Below are 21,562 nucleotides of genomic sequence, written 5' to 3' on the forward strand. Positions count from 1 at the left end.
GAACATTATTATCTCTTCCAGGAAACACTTCTATTACTCGCCGAGTTTCCAACTTAATGAAGGCATATTATCTTCTTTAATGAGAACCAAGTTCATTTTAACGACTATTTGAGCTAGGCTGTCTCCATTTGCTTCGCTGCTGTAGTTAGCACAGGTACTCTTTAATCCACCGCTTCCAAAACCCTTGGAACATCTGCTGTGTTAGTTGCCATCTCTGCAATGGATACACTCGTATTTCGGTTAAATCTTTTTCCGGAACAGCTGTTAAAAGAGTCCCTATAATAAAGTGTCCAGGAGTCAGAGCTGTCAAATCATTGGGATCACTGGAGACCGGTGTTACTGGCCTCGAATTTAAGCATGCTTCAATTGTGCAGTTAGAGTTAGTAAGTCTTAAGTCAAAATCTGAAATTCAACACATTTTTTTATATGCAGCTTCATGGATCTAACAGCTGCATCCCATATACCACCATAATGTGGAGCAGCTGGGGGATTGAATATCCACCTTATGTTTTCATTTGCCTACCACCTTTGAAATTCTGAATTTGAGTGGACAGAAGAAACTGCTTCCTTGAGGATTTTATTTGAGCCTATAAAATTAGTTCCACAATTACTTCTTATTTCTTGAGGTTTTCCTCTCCTCGAAGCAAATCGTTTTAGAGCAGCTAAGAATGCTTCACTTGATAAGCTAGGCTTCACTTGACAATCTCTAAATGGATAGCCTTTGTAGCTAAACAAACGAAAATACAGACATAACATTTAATTGGTCTTGTACCTCTTCCCCTTTTCATTTTCACAGCAAATGGGCCGGCATAATCAGCGCTTGAAAAGGTTCTACTTGGAATCACTCTACTTGCATTAGTTGAGTTCTCCCATTAATTGAGTAGATGTTACTGCTCGTACTCTGCAACAGTTTATGTATTTCCAGATGCATTTTTAAATTTCATTCTTTGCACTTATTATTCAGTATTTCTGTCTTATTGCGGATAACATTAAATGTAACCCTCCGTGTAAATGTTTTTCGTGATAATTCTGCATTAATAATTTAGTAAAGTGAATATTATTTGCCAATATAATGGGTTGTTTACTTTTTCTGGTAATTTTGCGTTTCCTAATCTACCCCCTACTCTTAAAATTTCGTTCTCATCTAGAAATAGATTAATTGAAATGATTTTGCTTTCAGTTCTAATAGGTTGCCCTGTCTTTAAAGCCTTGATTTCTTCTGAAAATTCATTAATTTGAACATTTTTATAATAAATTCTTCCTTAACACGTAAGCGGTAAGCACACCAGCTTGCTTTTCACGAGCCTATTTACAACTGTTCACGAAGCGCAGAACATAAGCCATTATTCCCAGAACTTTGTTTAAATTTCCGTACAGTTCAAGATTTAGTAATGCTTCTGTAGATTTCACAAATGTTTTCAAAGTAACACATTTTCGTTCTTCACTAACGTTTTGCAAGTCAGCTTCGGTATTCACTTCGGTTATGTGACATCGAATATCTACCTCTGAAAGCCAAGGTGGCCCAGTAAACCAAACACTACCATTAATTAGAGCTTCAGCATTGATCCCCCTCCTGAGTTTATCAGCCGGGTTGGTTTTCCCACTGCAAAGTACCGTTTACTCCTTCATCTCTATCACACGATTTCTAACAAATTGTTTCCATTCGTTAGTAGTCCCTTAATCCAGTAAATGCAAATTTGGAAATCAGTCCAGTAAAATATATTTCCCTTATCAACTGCTGAAATATCGATTGCAAATGCGAACCTAATCTTGCAGAAATTAATGTTCAAGTCTAGGGAGTGTTACCTTTTTTAATGGAGCTAAACGGTATTTTGACATTATGAAACTTGTTTTATATTTATTTTTCTTCTCAAATTTTAAAAATATGCTACAGCGCCGTAACACTTGGGGCTGGCATCAGGAAATATGTGAAATTCTAAAAACTTGCCTACACATATCATTGAAGTACTGTTATGGGAATTTCAAAAAATTTTATTTTTTCAACTTCTTTTAACCATTTTTGAATAAGAAATCTGTATCAAGGGGAACATTCTCGTCCCAATGAATACCCTTTTCCCACATAGTTTGCATTAAGAGTCTAATTCGAACAGTAAACGGATTCATGATCCCTAAATGATCAAACAGCAAACCACATGCTGCAAAATAATGCTTTTAGTTATTTTAAGATTGTGTAACTTTTCAAACTGAGATACATCTACTTTCAAATTATCATTGAAATTGTCCCAGATAAGCCCTAAAACCTTCAACGGTATCAAAGAGTCTTCAGATGTCTCACGACAGTCAACTCCATTAAGTTTCCATTGTTCAGGTGAGTTTGAAACCCATCTACGTAAATTCATGCTGTCCTCGCTAAGAATGAAAATCATGTTCCTGCTTAAATGTAAGGCCCTTGCTACATTTACTGTCCCAGAAATTAAATCATCTACGTAAAGCTCTTTTAACATATTGCATGCCTCTTCGTAGGCATCATCATACTTTTTTAAATGCAGTCTTATTGTAGTTGTTAATAAATAAGGTGAGCACTTGACTCCGAAAGCGACTCGATTGTCTTGGAGAACTTGTAAATTGGAATTACTGTGAGTGAGTTTGACTCGCCTTCATTTATCCATAAAAACTTTAAAAAATCCCCATCTTCTTTAGCTATGCCTACCTCTAAAACTGCACGCTGAATGTCGGCACAGAACGCAATTGAATGTACCCTAAATTTAATGATAATATTTAATAAATCGGGATTTAAATTAGGTCCGCTTTCTAAACAATCATTAAGTAATCAATTTCCCTTACTTTTAGAAGAAACGTCAAAAACTATTCGAACATTTGTAGAATTCTTCTGCTCGCGCACCGCCGCGTGATGTATGCACAGAAACATTGAATGAAAAAGGATTTATAGGTTACTATAGGTTACTCTGAAACTTCTTTATTTATAGTAGATGGCAGCTCAACACAAACCAGTCCATATATTTTAGCCATGTTTAGTTATTTAAGACCCTTATTTTTCCAAGAAATCTTCCCAATTTTTTAGGGTATAAAAGGAATTATTTGAAAAGAAATTTCTATGTTATTTTTTTCTGTATGCTAATATCCTTATTCTACATTAGTTTTAAATTTATAGCTTGAAATCTTGCCCAAAATCAAACGGCGTACCTTAGGTGTGCCCAGACCGGGCTCACCGAAAACCTAGGACAATTGAGATTCTGTATTCTTTGTTTCTCCGCATCTCATCGGTCAGTTTATTGACAACAATGCTCGTTCAGTACTCTTTTCGAAGTTCTATTCAATCAGTTTGTCACTTTATCGTTTTAATCTGTGGGCACACCTACAGATTAAAACGATAAATGCTATCTTCACAAAATTTTACTTGTGTACTCTTCTAGGCCTAATTAGACTGCCTACCTTTTTTGTAATCAAAACTCCGACTTTAAAAAGTAGCGTGCCTGAAAGGGTTAAATACGTATCTGCCCGTTCCACTATGCCATCTCTGAAGTGTTCATTAATTATCTCATTATATTTTAAATACAGCTCCCTATTTTTCTGAAACTTTTTATTTAAAAATAGCAAACGCTGTTTTGCAATTTCATAATTATTATTTAAACCTTCAACAGCCTCTTTCCACAATAATCGAGTCTCGTATCTTTTATTCCCATAAGTTGTATTTCGTTCAAATGGATCTAAAATTTCCTTATCAGATCGAAAGATTTCTTTATCCGAACTTAATCCAATTGATTCTAATTCCCACAATTTTTTAACTCTTTAGTAATCTAAGTCCTCATTTACAACGGTTATATGATTAACCGATAAAGCAAAGAGAAAACTTCGCAGGTCTAAAACATCGTGGTACAAAATATCGTAGTCGATAATAAACCTGCTCAAAAACGTCGCAGTTTAAAAACATCCTCGTCGAAAATATCGTGGTACAAAATGTACCTACAAAAGTACCTACAAATCATCAGATGACGATAATATCGTTGACATGCATTTTTCAGGCTTTAATTGTAAATGGATATTCGCATAACGATTTGTGAGCGCAAGATGGAAAGAAGGATAATTTTTTATAGATACGGTCATGCAGTTACTTATCTTTCTTTCTCTCTTTTTTAGATTATACTTTTCATGAAAAATTACCAGTAAAACTTTATAAAAATTAATTTATTAATAACCTTTGTTAGTTAACTATGTCAGTTTAAAATTCTATTAAGGGCTATAAGTTGCATTAATTTTCTATGCTTATATTTCCATTTTACATTTTTAGAAAATATTTATTAGTTAGTAAAAAATATGAAAGTAAAAATTGTCCTTCTTCCCATCTTGAGCTCACAAATCATTTTGCGAATACATCCATTTACAGTTATTAAAGCCTAAAAAATGCATGTCTGCGATGTTATAGTCATGCAATGATTTGAAGGTACTTTATTTTTTCCTACGATATTTTCGACGACGATGTTTTTTAACTGCGAAATTTTTGAACCGCTTTATTTTTAACGACGATATTTTGTACCACGATGTTTTAGAACTGAGATGCTTTCTCTTTGCTTTACTTTCTTTCTTCCACGATGTTACCACTACGTTTTCGCCTTGCGTAGTTTTCTCCGCAACGTTTTCGTCCGCGTTTTTTTTGCCGCGATATTTTCGGCGGATACCACCCATATTATTACTCTCAACGCACTATATACTTCTAATGTTAGAGCATTTATATACTTTGCAAATAATTTTCAACTCTTTGCTTTTCTATATCAACAAAGTGTGAAACTCTACTACTCCTTATCACAAGAATACAATTTCTTGATATATAGTCTACTTCATGTATTGATATTATGTTGCAACTTTATTTTGAATTTCCCATATAAAAGATAACATTTTCATATTTGTTTAACATAGATACTAATCTAAGTTGCGCAAAAGCGTTTATTTTCCTATTTCCGGCCAAAGGCCTCAAAGTACGCCTATTTCAGAGGTCAAAACTCCTAGCGGTTGATGCCTCAAGAACCACCAAAGATGTCCGATGTTCCGAGTAATAAACTGTCTACATCAGGAGATGCAGTCCTTTGGGGTTGCATTCATTTGGTTCTAGATATCCCACAGGCTTTATGCCAGTAATTCAAGTCTCAAATTTTTCGCATTTTGTTATAACCTATAAAATCATTATCACACTCGTTTTCGTCGGATTAGCCCATGAATGATCGAGTTTTTCAAATCGGAGTGTATTGATTATATTGCCAGCTGCGGTCAGATGAACAGGTCAGCTGCGTGAAGAAATATACTAAATAGCAATAGGATCTCTGAAGAAAGTTCTTCATTAAAAGGTATCCCTTCTTTAGAAAATGGAGGCATCAGAGGCGGAGTGGCTATTGGTAGTTCGATCCTGAATACCGATCCGGGTTCAAACACAATCGAAAAGGTTTTCTGCATAGATGTTTTTCGTGTTTTTTCCATCTAACGTATCTTGAATACGAGAAGTTTCCCTTAAAAAGTCCTCTACGAAAGTATTCCTCCTTTTTAGGCAAATAGCCTTTGCGTCCTTTGTCGTGTATAAATAATCTAACCTAACCTCTCCTGATCTTTCAAGCAAGTAGACATCAAATGATTTGTCATAATTAACTAATCAATCAACTCTATTTGGCAAAACTTGAATCATCGTAAATAGAAGAAGCCATTGTTAGCGAAGTATTTTGTGACAAATTATATCTCAGATTATAGGTATCGTAGATTTTCGACTCTTTTTTTTCCTCTCGAAATTACAATTTTTAACATTCGTTTACCAACAATATACATAATTCTGCCCCTGCTGTCGAAAAACCTATTTACTGTGTTTTCGAAACTAAATAATTTAATCTGAAAATGCAGCTGATTAGCGGTCATGAAGTAATTCATATCTGTCTTGATTAAATACCACATATCTAGGATTTAATTCAGTCATCATTTTTTAATTTAAATATTTGTGCCGACTTATTTACATATACCCAAAGTGTTTATTTTCTGCCAAAGCATGTTATTTTAAGTCTAATTTTCGCATTTTTCTAGTGTATTTAAGATTTGTCTAGAGTATTTACTTTAATATTTATGACATGCATAGTTATCTCTAATGATGTATTTTGCTCTTTATAGCAAATCCTAAAACTAGATTGCATAAATGAATAATAATCAGTACCTAACAAAAATATCTTTAGAAGAGTTAAAAAGCTTTTGCTGGGCATTAATGATTAACGAAGAATTTTTAATTCAGTCAAATAAATATTAAAATTGGTAAAAGAATCTTTTTTTAAATCATAGCACTAAATTAATAACTAATGAAGTTTATTTGCAATCATATTTGCATTTCCTTCCCACAAATAAACTGCTTCCTAAATTAATCGACGGCGGATATGCATTTTACACTTCTCAAAAATAAATCTTTTAAAGTGTCATTTTTTCATATAGCATTTTATTACTGCATTCATTTTAATAACTTATTTGCTACAATGTTTCAGAATCGTAACACTTAATTCACTATTTTTTCCATCCTGTTGAAATATCACATAAAGGATAGAAACAGAGTCTATTTCCCTCATGTTTTTGCATTTCCCGACGATATTTCAGTTTTAATCACAAATAACCTTACTTAATATTCAAAAGAACTTGCTACTTAAGGATCAAAATTTTGTAGTCACATTATTTTTATCCTAATAAATAAATTTAATGACAATTATTAGCAAAAAGGGTATTAGAACAGAAAAGCTATTAATTTCGTCTTGGCATTTTGTGGCGTTTCACTTTTAAAATTTTCCCACCAAATATTAGAGCCCTGCATATGTGTATATTTCTCGCATTGTGAAAAAACAACGGTAACCTAGAGACATCAAATTTTGAATAACGTAGTCCTCCACTCGAATATAGGCATCTGAAACCCCAAATTTGGAATAGGTAATTTGTTTTATTGACAACACTGCCCGAAAAAATATTTTTTATCTCTAGCGCGCGAGATTGTGCATCGGAAATACTGAAGATATGCTCTTTTAAATATTTTGTGATAGTGCTGTTGAACTGAATTTTATGGTTTAAGTGCGAAGGATATGATATTTAATAAATAAAGGTAACACATAAAACGTTAAAAAAACGCCCATTTGGGCGTAATATAAAATCTGAAAGCTTTCAGATTTTTTTAAGTAGTTTTGTGTTTAAGATGATATTTCTTCTGATATGAATTTTTCTCTTTACAGGTCGTTCATATGCTGGTTGCGATTATGCTACTTTTTGCTGTTTGTTGGCTGCCCTATCACATATACTTTCTGTATACATACTACCACAAGGATATACTACAAACGCATTTTATCCAGCACGTATATCTAGCTATTTACTGGCTTGCAATGTCGAATTCTTGTTATAATCCTATTGTGTACTACATCATGAATGCTAGGTAAGAATCTATATGTATATATATATAATTAGAGAAAAGATGTCACTTAATTCTACTGGCAGTTACTAAGGAAATATCCAGTTTTTGCAGGATACAGCTTAAAAAAAAGATAACAAATTTAAACTCGAAGAGATTAACTGTATGCGTAGTGTATAATTAATTTTGTGTTTATTTATTTTTATTTATTTTGAAATGCTTTTCATAATTAATAAATTCGATATTTGATTACAGGTACGAGAAGCAGGAAATGAAATACTAAACCAAAGATGATTCACACTTATAAATGCTAGTCCTGTAAAATTTACTGCTTATTTTTCGTGAATATTTATTATTAGATATTCGCATTGTAAAAAGCAGGTAAAATGCCGAAGTATATACACTGTTTGTATGAACTTACTTCATTATTTGTCAAACATACTGTAGAATTACCGTAAGAGTACTCTAAAACATTTCGCAACTAAAAGCGTTCGAATGAAAAGCGCCAGTCTATGATGTAAAAAATCTAACAAAGAAGAAAATATAAAAAAAGGGAGAAACATCAAAAGAAGAAACTATAAAGGACATCAGGTTTTTTTTTCCCTAAACAGGAGATGGGGAAAATGTGCAATGCCCTCGCCGGGCCTCAAACCTGGACCTCTCGAATACGCGCTGAGTATACTACCTTTACATTATGAAGGCATGCTAGAAGGAGGAAGAAAATACCTTATTTACCCCCCCCCCCTTTTAAAAGGGCGACTGGAGATTATGGACCTAATCTCCAAATCGTAGAGTTGGCGAATTTAGTTCCACCGCCTTTTAGTTCGGGCGCCATTTGTATATTCATTAGGTTTTTGTGAAGCAGGAGGCTTGAAAAACGAGCAATGTCCTTGCCGAGACTCGAGCCTGAACATCTCGGATACGCGCAACAAGTGTGCCACCATTACACGAGGAAAGCATACTGGAAGGAGGGAGAAAATATTATTTATTATACTAAATCTCTTCCAGACAGAAACCTATTCTATAAGATTCAAAGTTAAAAACACAAATTGTGAAAAAACTTTTAACTCGAAGAAAAGGAAATGCCAAAAGAGGGATATTAGGACCGTTTAACACTTGGATTTGACAAAATGTAAATTTTCGAATTTTAACATTTCTGCGAAATACTACAATCTGAAGCTTCTATATTAATTTATATATAACGTAAAATTATCTTTTATACAATTGCTTTCATAAACATACCGATCTCTCACGGGAAATATCTGTAAGACATTCTTTATAAATGATAATTAGGTAATCACAGCTATATAATGATAAATAACGTTTTTTCCCCTTTACTAACTCCAGGAAAATATTTACCTCGTTGTTAGTTGTTTTTTTTTTAAAAAAAACCTCAAAGAAACTCGTATAATAGATATATAAATTATCACTTATATAAGACTTTATAAACGATTTAACATGGTCAAGATTAGCGCAATATGAAAGATTACTTTATTTGACTAATATCTTTAATCCCAGCCACAAGTGTACGATTATTTTATGTTAAAATATTTTCACTAGTCTGTAATTTCGCATTTATTCCTAACGCGAAATAAAAGTATCAAAGCAAAATGTGGGGCTGAGGAACGATTACATAAAGTGCCATTGTTTATGTATATTTATGAAACATATTTCATTTTTATTGATTAATTTCCAGCTTAAAGAAACTTCCCACTTCATACAATTTTACCATACTCACACTATTACATAACGTTTACAATAATTTTTAGTTTTAATAAAGTAAGATTATCAGTTAATAAAACACCAGTTCCTGCCATTTTCTTGCATCAGTATTAAATAGAATGGGCGCTATAAAATTACGTGAAATTTTCTTTTATTACCCATTTCAATCAATATCTTTCATTTCCTTTAAATGTTTGACTTTTCTAGATTAATTTTATTTCTTTCGATAATTATTATTATACAGATTTAGTAGAATAAGTTCCGTTGCAAACATATTTACTAAATCTTCTAAGGAAATTTAATTGAAAGAGTATTTTTGGTTTAAAGAAAAGGAAATTTACAATGATTGAAAAAATATTAAAATATTTTCCTTTAGTTTTACAGCGGAATCATTCAGTTGTATGCAATTATAGATTTTCCCGGAAATGTTTTAGGGGTGGGGTAAAATATTTAAGCTATTACATTGTCTTTGAAATATCTGGAGATAGTAGAATGCGTTAAACAAACACTGCCTTGATTTAAGGAAGCTTCTGAACTCTTATTTATCTGCTCTTAAAATTTGTATTATCATATCATACATCGTTTTGAAGCTTTGAAGTAAAATGTGAACTTTAATGCAGGTACATAAGTATTTTTACCTTTTAGTATTCAGCTTATAAGGTTTTACTCCCGCCTTCTTAGCATGCCTTCGTAGTGTAGTGGTCTGCAAGTTCAGCGTCCAGAGGTCCGCGGTTCGATTCCCGGCGAGGGCATTGTTCATTTTTCATCTCTCTTACTTCAAAAAACCCTCTTGTCTGTACAAAGGTTCCAGAACTAAAATGTTGGTGAATGATGATTCTCCACACCCCAAGATTTGGCGACTGGGTCCCCTAAAACTCCAGTTACCCTTTAAAAGGGGAAGTATCTAAGGTATTTCTCCTGTCCTCTTAGCATGCCTTCGTTGTGTAGGGATCAGCACACTGGGCGACTATTTCAGAGACCCGTGGTTCGATTCTCGGAGAAGGCGTTGCTCATTTTTCACTTCTTCCTGTTTCAAAAATAACCTAATGTCTCTACTAGATATTAAATAAAATTAAAAATTATCTTAAAACTAACTACAGTTCAATTTTTTCTTTAAATATTACATGGATTTTTGCTTAATAAGACACTAACTTATATATATTTAATAATAATCCATAATTTTTTTTCTTATGGGAAGAAGCGCACAAATTTGAAATTTAAATCTAAGCAAAATTAAGAGATCAAAATTTTATGTTATAACTTACTGTGCACGCTGTTATTTTATTTTTATTTCGCCTGGTTAAAAGATTCATTTCCGGCTTATATCGCAGATTTTTTTTTTTTTTTTTTTTTTTTTTTTTTTTTTTTCCTTTTGAGAAAGTTCATCTCACAAAAAAATCAAAGCTTTCTATAAAACCGATGTAAGTCTGGATTTAAATTTAGAAAAATAAAAAATAGTAGCTCAGCAAGAAATTACAGAATAAAGCGTAAAAGGTCTAAGACTCATACTACTAGATGATAACTTAGTATTTATTCGTAAGAGTTCCAAGTTACTGATTTTATCAGATAAGGGATAGAAAGAAACGCAATCGGAAAAAATCTCTGCGTTTTGAACTGTAAGTTAAGAAGGCTATTTAACGTAGTTGCTATTCTTAATGGAAGTTTGACTTGGACGCATCGGACAAGCATAAACTATCAATAACCTAACATAGTAATAAATTCGACAAATTCGGCAAAAATGAGTATTTAAAACAAATTTGGTACATCTCAAGTGGACAAAGGGATATGCTTCGGAATTTTACGGCGGCATGAAATTTCTTGAAGCATCTTGCCTTTAACAGATATCTAAAAAATGCTAAAATGAAAAGCTCTGGCTGACTGCATAATCGAATTGTTAACAAATAAGACAGAATCTTCAAACACGTTTTGTGTAACGATATTTTTTCATATAAAATCTACATTGAATACCTGCTAGAATTGAATACCTGCCTCTGCTACATCAGAGGCTTTTCCTATCTCCTTTTACTCTGACTATGCGTAGTATATAATTTTTATTGTTCTATTCCTGTCCGTTTCTGAAGCCTCGCACCCTAAACTGCCTTCTAGATCTAACATTCTGAAGCCTCGTACACCTAAACATGCGTTTGTTTAGCATTATTAAGCTCAGTTTGTGATTTATTTTTCTTCTTTCTCCTACATCTTCAAAGCTTTCAGTTACTTTTTGGGTGTTATGTTTCGTAATCCTGCAAAAACGAGTTCGACCTTTTTCTCCTATGTCATTCCTTTGATTTTCTCTAGGGAAATACGTTTGACGAGATTTTAAGTTATGGATCGCTATGAGGCAGTCTTTCATATAAATTCCAGAATCCTCAATATAGTATAAAGCTGCACGTGTACAGATAACTAGATATTAGCCACTTTTGAAAATTTTAGTTCCAATATAAAGTATTTTATACATTATTAATCATTAATATAATAATTCTGGAAGTATTCATCCATAAAAGGTGTAAATTTTTAAAATACAATAATACTATCAATGAAATTTTATAAGCCTTATTATTACGAGTTACATTCTGCAAATTCTTTTGCCACTCTGTAAAAGGTAAGATATTTATTTCAAATTTAATCAGAAGCTCGGCGATATAAGAGAAGTGTGTTGCATTCACAATATATCTGTCTAACGAATATAATTGACAAACTCAGCGACATAAAAAGAAATGTATTGCCACTGCTCGAATTAAAATACTTTTATCTTACACGCGGTAGCATTTTGTCTTTAAGTAAAGATTATGGTATTTAATTTTTCTTTTAAATTTATTCTGCTATTACTTAACAAAGTACTTGATTCAAAACAATAAACGCAGATTCATTAATATTTTTATTAGTTACTAACTGGACATATGAAAGTACGCTACCTGGATTCATTGAAATCATCTAATGTCTATATATATGTAATAAAACTGTTCCATTAGATGTGAAAAAAAACTGCGTTTATGTTGAAATAAGATGACTTGGTGAGAGTTACGACGGATTGGCGTTGGAGAGGACTGCATCATAACTTAAAGACTTTGCTGCGTAGTCAGCAAGGTGACACTCAAAGAACACACATAACGGTAAATTCCACACATAATTTTACTTTTGGATAAGGCGCATTATCGCTGTGGTTGCGCTATGCACCTCTCGATTTTTTACAGCTCACAATTTTAAACAATGGACAAATTTAGAAAAGTAAATTTTGCGTGGCTAGCGACACAGAGGAAAGAAGCAGAAGAGACGAGCGAAGAGAAGACGAAAGACTTGCGACGAATTACTTTTTTTATACCAAATTTCATATCAGATCACAAGACAGTTTAATGCACAGGATTTCGGGTTCAGATTTCATCGGCAAGTGCGCATCAGAACTGCAGGGAAAAAAATTTATTGCTGTTATTTTTAGAGTGAAACGGAAGTTGAAGAGCTATTAATTTATTATTTGAAAGCTAGATTTTATATTTTACATATTAGATATTTTATATTTTACATTTTGAATCCTGTCGGCTTTTACTTATGTCATAATTTCGAAGCACAGTCGCGACAGCTGAATGGTACGGCAAGAGGAAGGAGTTGATACCAAACCTAAATTCAGCCATTTATTGTCTTTATTTCCAGGCACACTAGAATAATTCCTCATAGACAATATACTCTTTAACCATAACTATTACGATAATTTCTTATATACATTGGGTTTTCAGAAATTGAGACGCAGGCATTTTAGAGCAGCGAAGAGGGGAGATATTAGGAAGGTAATGGCTAGCAGAATAATGGCGTAGTTATTGTGCCAAGAGTATTTATACAGAGTCTGAGGTATAAAAAGAGCTAATCTGTGATTGGTTAATATTAGTTTTAGTTACCTTTTCAAGCAGTGCTACATAACGTAGAAAAATTTCTAATTTGGGAGAACAGATAAATTTAGGGAAGAGCGCCAAAATTAGAAATGTTAATTTTGAGATTGCCAATTATTTTAAAGCAGCTATCGTATATTGTTATGTATATATACACATAAAGAGTGCCCGTTTGTTTGTATATATGTGTGTACAATTCATACAAATCTAAAATTTTACTCTGATCTTGATGAAATTTTGCATACATGACTCTCAAGAAGAATACCACTCAGTGCATAAAGTTTCTAGAAACCATCCCAAGGGATCCACAATTTGCGCTCACATCATCGATCTTAAGTTCACGTCGTCGTTATTGCGTCCCCCGTTAACAGTGAAAGCCATACATGCTAAGCAAGAAATTTATAATTGTTTATTTTTACAAAGAATTAATATCAATATTTTATGGGGTTTCTATTTTGAAAGAACGTCATATATCACAGGTTCACGTTGCCATTGTTGCGTTCACGCTATCAGTTCTTACAAACACTTTTAGATGGCGCCGTGTGCGTTTATTCTTCAGAATAATGTAGAACCTATAATGTAGAATTAAAGTCAGCTCTTTATCAGTTTTTCGCGAATATTTCGAAAACGGCAAAGAAGTCGTCCAAAGTGGTTGACGATTTTTTGAAAAATCATTTCTGGAAGACATCATAACCGATAACAAAGCAATACCAGTTCTTACTAAAACCACTGCATGATGTCTTGCAAACTTTACACTACTCTACAGCTTTCAAGCTTGACTTAATTTTACGCAAACATGAGCCAAAATACGAGAAAAGTCACTGTTCTCCTGAGATTTCCAAGAAACTTTTCCCACCCGCCTAAATGAAGACTCTTCACTCTGCATAAAGCCTAAGTAGTGCCGGGTATTTCATTTAGTTTTGGTATAATACTTTTTTCCACGTGGTCTTTATTTCTTGCTCATTTAGTTAAGTCCCTAGAAATGAGTAGTACACTTTAACTCGCGCTAATGTATTCAGTCTCTTATCTCAAGGATTACACCTCATAATGTGACTAATTTTATTACTTTTACCTGTTAAGCAGAAACACATACACTCTTATCCTTTTTAATAGTAACATCATAATGTTACTAACCATTCGCAAATGTATATTCATAAAAAAGGGCAATACTTTGTTAATATTACAATACGCTGCGCAACCGGGATAGTAGTTAGCCAAAGGCCCTGGTTCGATTCCCGAAGAAGGCATGGATGTTTGTAAATGTATAGTGTCAGTGCGGCATGGGGCACTCTGAATATGCGGTGAGTCGAAAGCCTTCTCGAGAAGTTGATGTCAGGGGAAGAGGCTGGAATACCTTCGGACTTGTCCCCTGGGGTGCTCTCTTTCAAAACAGGGGGCGGAGCTGAGGAAAGCCGTACTGTCATATATGATGCTCAAATGCTCTTGCCAACGACAGGCGCAATCTTCACCCCTTACCATGATGAATTTCATGGGCTTACTATGATATTAGACACCTGATCTGATGTTACTGTCGATCGGATGGGATAAACCAAAAGCAAGCACACAATCAAACATATTACAATACTTAAGACACAATAACACGCCGAACAAATACTAATTCAGAAGTCAAACAACAAAAATTAGCGTTATATTTCCAAATTTTCACAGGACTAGTTTCGATGATTTTACCGAGCCACCATCCTCAGCTGCAAAAGCGTATATGAACGAGATAGGATATAATGATTGTATAAGGTAAGATATTTTCCTTATCTTATCTAATCATAATTATTCATTATTCGGTAAAACCATCGAAACTGGTCCTGTGAAAATTTGAAAATATGACGCTTTTTGTTGTTTAACTTCTAAATTAATATTACAATACTGTTTACTAAAAAAAAATGCCAACAGCTTAGGAGAAAATGTTTGCAGCATGGAAAACTACAAAAAGATATTCTTTGACGCTTAAAAACAGGCTAAAAAAGAAAATAACTATCACTAATTTTTGAGATAAAGAAACCACTCAAAACAATCTTTCTAAATGACATTTCTTAGCTGGTAATATCTGAATGCATATTAAATGCACATATGTAGCTTTTTTTCTCCAAATTTTCTTTCAAAGCAATGAATGCTTCAACTCTATAAACTGCTGCTTCTCAACATAAATTAGGATCTAAAATACATTTTAGCACTGAAAGTTTAATGATGCTGATAGATTTTAATTTATCTGACCATTTGCCTTAAATTAGGGTAGAACCCAGAATGTGTAGTCTCCCTTTCAAACATTATAATTGTAAAAATAGCTCCATGGTGATGTGATTTCCCAACATAAATCAACACTTAAATACTGTGAAGGAAAGCACTACAATACCTCAGAACGTCACGCATGGCAATTTAGCTGCACATGCAGCGTATTTATGAGTCAAATTATGAAGAGGAGAGTTTTCCTGCTATTAACACTGTGACAGTTATCATATTAACGTTCTGGCTCTCTGCCAAGTCTGAATATTCTGCGAGCACCTAATTGCTGTTAAATGCAGTATTATTATGGCGGTTATACAGTATTATTACTGTATCTATTATAATTTACATTATTTTAACAATGGTAGCATAATATTACTATTAAAGGAGAGTAACAGGAAAAATTCTTATTCCGAAGTTTTTATTCTTCTCTATCCAGAAGCATTTTAGTTTAACATTTGTAACGTGCATACACTTTTTATGCATTTATGCAATTTTTGTATCTTTTCACATGCTTTTATTGCTAAAATAAAATGCTTGCAGTATTATTCTTCTTGCGAAAAGGTGATGAATAATGTCTTCCGTTTAGAAACTCAGGGAAGATAAAAATGCTTCATTACGAAACAAAAATATATATTTTCTGATTACCTGTGCCCCCATGAAATCACCAACTCAATAGAAAAAATGTTTTTTTGGCTATTTTTAGGGTTCATAGCTATTGTTTTTTTCGTAATGTCGCGAGCTACAGGTTCTTGCCTGTCTCGATAAATAACCATTCCAGATGTGCAGGAAAAAAAACTGAGATTTGAAAATAAATAATAATGACACACAGCAAAATAAGTAACTATGAACAGGTCAAGAAAAAACACAGGTATTATACAAATCCTCCTTAAAACGTTGAGCGCCACGTCAGCCATCTGTGGCTGATACTATACTTTCCGTTTAGGCCGCGTCGACCGCTCCTGGCTGACAGCGTGTAACATGATATATAACTATAAAATTTACACTGTTTTATGGAATTACAGAATATTTATTTAAAATTTACTTAATTTTGATTCATTACAGGACTAATGGATTTCATTGAAACACGGTAAACATAAAAGCGGTTCTTTATTACAGCTATTACAAAATGTGACAAATCTCTTAGTCTTTTTTCTGGACATTACTCTACCAGCTTCTGTTGCATTTTTATCATAACATAATTTACAATATTTCCGTACTTTAGAGGCTCATCTCGGTTTTCTTTGGAGTTTATGTAGTCGTTTTTTAGATATTCTTGCATTTCTGTTTGATGAAATGTCTACTTTTTCACAACTCACAAGGGATAGCGCTAATTCTTTCCGGAATTCAGTAATGCTAATTTTCTGCTTCGTAATATCTTTGTATAGAATGTAACTATTTACAAAACAGAGTAACGTGTTGAATGAATGCCTATAGGAATCACATTCCAAATGTAAACTAACTTCTACTGCGATAAGAATCACTGGCCCTACAATACCAGCGCTTTTAAACGGCGCGCGTGGCCTGAACGGGATTGCCTAAGAAATATGAGTGGCGCTCAACGTGTTAACGCAACTAGTTTCATCATAAATTCCCGATATCACGCGCAAAATAAACTCAACAACGTAACTCTGCAAACTCTCAGAACTTATTGACAACTGATTCATCTTAGCTCTTCGAGACGCAGGTGACAGGTGACGGAGGACGGGGACGCCTGGCGTATAACATAGTTAAACAGGCATATGTCCCACGTCCTCCACTATCTCGAAGAAACAACTCGCTGGAGCCCCGTGAGGTTGCACCGGGAGTTTACGTGGCCATACAGGGGCTAGATGTCAAGTAGATTTTACATAGGACGTTGTTTATAAAACAAGGCGTTGCACGGGTTTTGAAAGCCTCTCGAAAATTAGGTCCTAAGGCTTCAAAAATGTGTTTTCTCATGTATTCGATGGCCCACCAGCGGCCGAGCGGTAAAGTCGCTGAATACTGGTAGCTCGGTCCGAGGTTCGAATGTCACGAACGGGCTGGCAGCATGGGAGTTTTCGTGGTTTTCACCATGTGTAACATGTATACGAGCCAGTTTCCCTTAGAAAGTCCTCCACGAAGGCATTTCTCCTCTTAGGCAGATAGCCCTCGAGGCTTTGCCATTATCACACACGCACACATATATTCGAGAAAATTGCCAAGTTGGAGCTAAATTGCCAAATACCGAGAACTTAACGATAAATTTGTTGCTTAAGTCCATTATGAGCGTCTTTGTCCATATCTGAAATTCTAGTTTAACTATTTTTACAGCTTAAACACTGTCGGAAGCAAAATTAAAACATCTACAGCTTTATGTAAGAAATAAACGCTTATGTATGAAAGATGTGGCTACACATTCAATCAAGTACAAACTAAGCCCTAAAATTCTCGTACTAAAAGCAACAAATAATTAAATAAAACAAATACGTAGTATTAAAATGATAATCAGTAATGCGATTAAATAAGTTTAAATATTTACAGAAATCTACAATAATAAATAATAGCACAAAAAACCATTTTATAAGAAATGATGAAAACCAAAATTCTATATGGCTTATATTTACTTTTTATAGTCATTACTGTTTATACTCTTCAGCTAAATGACATATTAATGGGTAATTCCACGTGTATTCAAACACGTGTGAGGGTACACGCATTCTTGTGTTGTCTATTGTTCCAAAATAGTCGAACCAAAATTCAATTCCAACTCCAAAATAATCACAAACACAGCATTAACATTTACCGTATGTTAAAAGTGAGCTATAAATAACAGTAAAGTATTGAAAATTATGTTGACTGCTATACTTATAGTGGCTTTAAGCATAATAACTAGTAGAATGTACGTATAGTACATATCTCACCCAGTAGCCAGTACTTAGCCTATACTTACAGTTCACATATTTTATTATTTAGTCTGAATCCAATTTAGTGTTTCATCATTCTTAAATCTATGTAACATTTTGAAAATTTAGCTGAAATTAATGCAATATACAAATGTAAAGCAAACTAATGGAAAGAATAAACTGCTAAATCTTTAACTGAAGTAAACTGGAAACTGGCTTCAGTAAGCAGAAACTGGCAACAATTCGTAGCAGAATAAATAAATCAAAATTTTGTTCGTAATGTAAAGTATTTCTTTCCAGTCCACGGTCAAAATATTTTCCTTTTCCAAGAAACATGAAAGAAGTGGATACTGGACGTTTTTTCAAGATGTAAAAGTTTCCATGATAACTCAATGATATTTCAGCGCTGAGGACAACAACGTAAATGTTTGATTTCATCGATGTGTATGTGCCATTGAATATATAAGCAGCAACAAGCTTATGAAATGGAATTTATCAAAATAGGCAGAATTTAAGATATTAAAATAAGTTGCTCGCAATCTATATATAATTAAAAATAACAACAGAAAATATAAATTCAGTGTATATACTTCGGATTAATTTGCCAAGAAAAATATTTTTAACTTAAACAGATTGAATGCACTGACAAGAAGGTTTCTTCAGGGAGAAAAAGTCTAAAAACAGATTATTGATAGAAATATTTGGTTTTGGCAAATAATTTTATGTGAGGAAAAACTTTCAATACATTTTTGAGGATATAAGTTTTAATTACAATTAGCTGTTTAAGAATCATTTAGTGTATAAAGAGAGTGACTCCTAACAAGCAGTAAAATTTAAGCAACTGAATGGCAGTAATAATTTGAAGTAAAGTAATAAATTAAAATAAACCTCATTAACTTGAAATAAACATCAATTAAATAACCTTTCATTACAGATGCGATTTCTTTTGCTGAGTTTCAGATTTACGAAGACCTAAATAATTTCATTTTGGCAAATCCATGTTTCATTTAATATATTTAACTTTCAATTGTATAAAAGTTTATTTTACTGTTTACATGTTGATCATAAAATAGTTAATTTTTAAGCTTTAGAGAATAAAGTATATTGAATAGTAAAGTAATGTGCACAAAAAGGAACCAAATTTCATGATCTGATAAAAATGTCATAGAATTTAGACTTTTAATGATATGTCTTAAGTTCTAGGCATGTATTATTTCGAGAAATTTAAAAATTAGCTGTTTAAGAATCCAAAAAGATCCAAAAAGTACACTTAATACATACTTTATTTATATAGAGGATTTTCTTCTTCTACCTCCTTCGAAAGTATCTTTCTTATACTTTTTTTAATCAGTAAATTCTAACGTTTTATGCCGCAGAGTTTTTATGACTTAACATAAAGTCTCTTGATCAGTTCTAAAATAAAAGCCTGAATTTATTTCAGTTTTCGTAGAATTTTTTCTGTAAATAAAATATTGATTTTTCCTTATAAGTAAGTTGAAACGAAAAAAAAATAAAAGTTTTTTTGCTTATCTTTAGAAATTTTGGAACATTAGATCAAACTTAACTGAGATATATATATTTTTTACTTAAACTTTCAGTTCGCAAACTCGACGAAGTTTAGCAGTTTAATTCTCTAAGTCTTTCTTCTAGCTATATAAACAAATAAATTTTCTTGTTTTTAACTCTACAAATTTATCCTTTACATGCACCCTATAAGGTCTCTTTTGAATTTTCTAATCAGTTATTTTAAGTTAGTTTAATTTCCTCTAAAACTTCGTTTCATTTCCCTACCAGAATATAAATTCTCAGCGTGCGTAATATTCAAATTAGGTAGAAAGAAAGAAATACTCATAGGAAAGTTTTAGAGGATGAAATCAGAGCATGTTTTGCTAGCTTGAAGGCCACGTTCCTATCTTTAATTCTCACGATTAAAATTCCGCAGCGTTGAGTTATTCTTGCCATTAAGCTTGTTTACGCCTACTTACTAAACTGGTCAGAGCCAGTTTGAGCTCTAGTTAAACCCTGAAGCTGTTCGGCTATACCTACGTTTCATTAGTTTTAGCTTGTCCATCATCTTTTATTTAAAGCCAAAAGTGTTGGCCTTTGTACGCCCGAGTTTGTGCCATCTGTAAACTTTATATCGATGAATAAAAGAGTCCTTTACACCCTTTTCTTGTCTCTGTGGTACTTATAAAGACATCGTGAAAAGTCACCAGCTATCTCTTAGAGTTCTAGTCTAACTGCAGTTCACCTAAGAAGGCCACATCTTATAATCCTTTTAACAGTTCTTGTTGCAAATTGACCAAACGTTAGTGCTTAGAGGATGATTATCAAACGCCTGTGTACGGCTCAATTACCAAAAAAATTATTCAATGTTAAAAATTGTTCTTTCAACCAAGAATACGAATGAGTTTCTATGTCCATTCATAAATATCTGAACCATTTCATGAAAATATTAAACTATGTTCCTTTACAATAATGCAATCTGTTATTAAAACCATTTTCTTCTTTTCTTTCCTCCATTGGCACAATTGTGTAATTATTTTTAACTCAGAGCACTCTTTCATTGATTTAAAAAGTTATTTAAGCCAATTGTGCATCCTTTTGTGGTGAAATTATGCAAAGTCAAAATTTATAATTAAAATTCTTTAATTACCTTTTTTATACATATTTATATATTGTTCATACATTGTTTCATCAAACAGGCGCGGGTCGTAATTTCGTATCATATTTTGTAAAATTTCTACTGACATTATAATTTTTATCATGTAACAAGTTTATCTTGATTTGTAGAATCTTTTTAAATACCTTTAAGCAAAATTAATGGAAGGGATAATTTCCTTTTTTTTTTTTTTTTTTTTCAGATTTCGAGGCTACTTTCAAGGAGTCATGTGTCTTCATGGTCGATCCTTGAAGCCGGTGGAAACAGCAATTCAGACACCTAGGTCTGTACCTTTAATGGCAAGGACATCTGTTATGACTTCTAACAGAACTCGCTCCTATAAACTGAGCATGCAAGGTTGTCGAAAACGGTCTCAGCCAATAAACTCTGCTTTGTAAGAAAAATAATCGAGCTTGCATTTGTATTTATTCATTACACCCAAAGAAAGAAATGACTTGTCAAGAAGAATTTCTCTTAATAAATGGAATTTTAATGTGATTGAAAGTTTGTTGTGGACACGTAAACTCGTGTAATATTTTGCTTATCTATATTTCTATTATGATACTTCAAAAATCTGTACTTCTTACTATCTACACTTCCTCTTTGTAAACAAACCCCTTTAGAACAAGTAACTTGAACTATCCTATTCTACCTTCAATCACTGGAATGAATTTTTTAAAATTCTTATATGTAATATTTTAATACAACTTTTTTCTAGAGTATTGACAAATGTATATGTTTATTGCATGATAATGATTTAAAAAGTATATGTTTATGTGGCATAATAAAATGTATACTGCGTAAC

At 32.9% G+C, this 21,562-nt stretch overlaps 1 protein-coding gene across 1 annotated transcript in view; it reads left to right on the forward strand.

Moving 5' to 3' along the window:
- LOC118188203 (tachykinin-like peptides receptor 86C) overlaps nucleotides 1–21,553 on the forward strand; it is a 261,837-nt gene extending 240,284 nt beyond the window's left edge. The window contains exons 4-5 of the mRNA XM_085810297.1: nucleotides 7,215–7,411; nucleotides 20,960–21,553. Coding sequence (XP_085666423.1) covers nucleotides 7,215–7,411; nucleotides 20,960–21,155 — 393 coding nt within the window. The 3' untranslated portion in view covers nucleotides 21,156–21,553. The remainder of the gene's footprint in view (nucleotides 1–7,214; nucleotides 7,412–20,959) is intronic.
- Nucleotides 21,554–21,562: the final 9 nt, after the last annotated feature.

Source organism: Stegodyphus dumicola, chromosome 2 (assembly GCF_044657685.1).
Source record: "Stegodyphus dumicola isolate Sdum_Otavi_A_Nest chromosome 2, ASM4465768v1".
Classification (NCBI taxonomy): Eukaryota; Metazoa; Arthropoda; class Arachnida; order Araneae; family Eresidae; genus Stegodyphus; species Stegodyphus dumicola.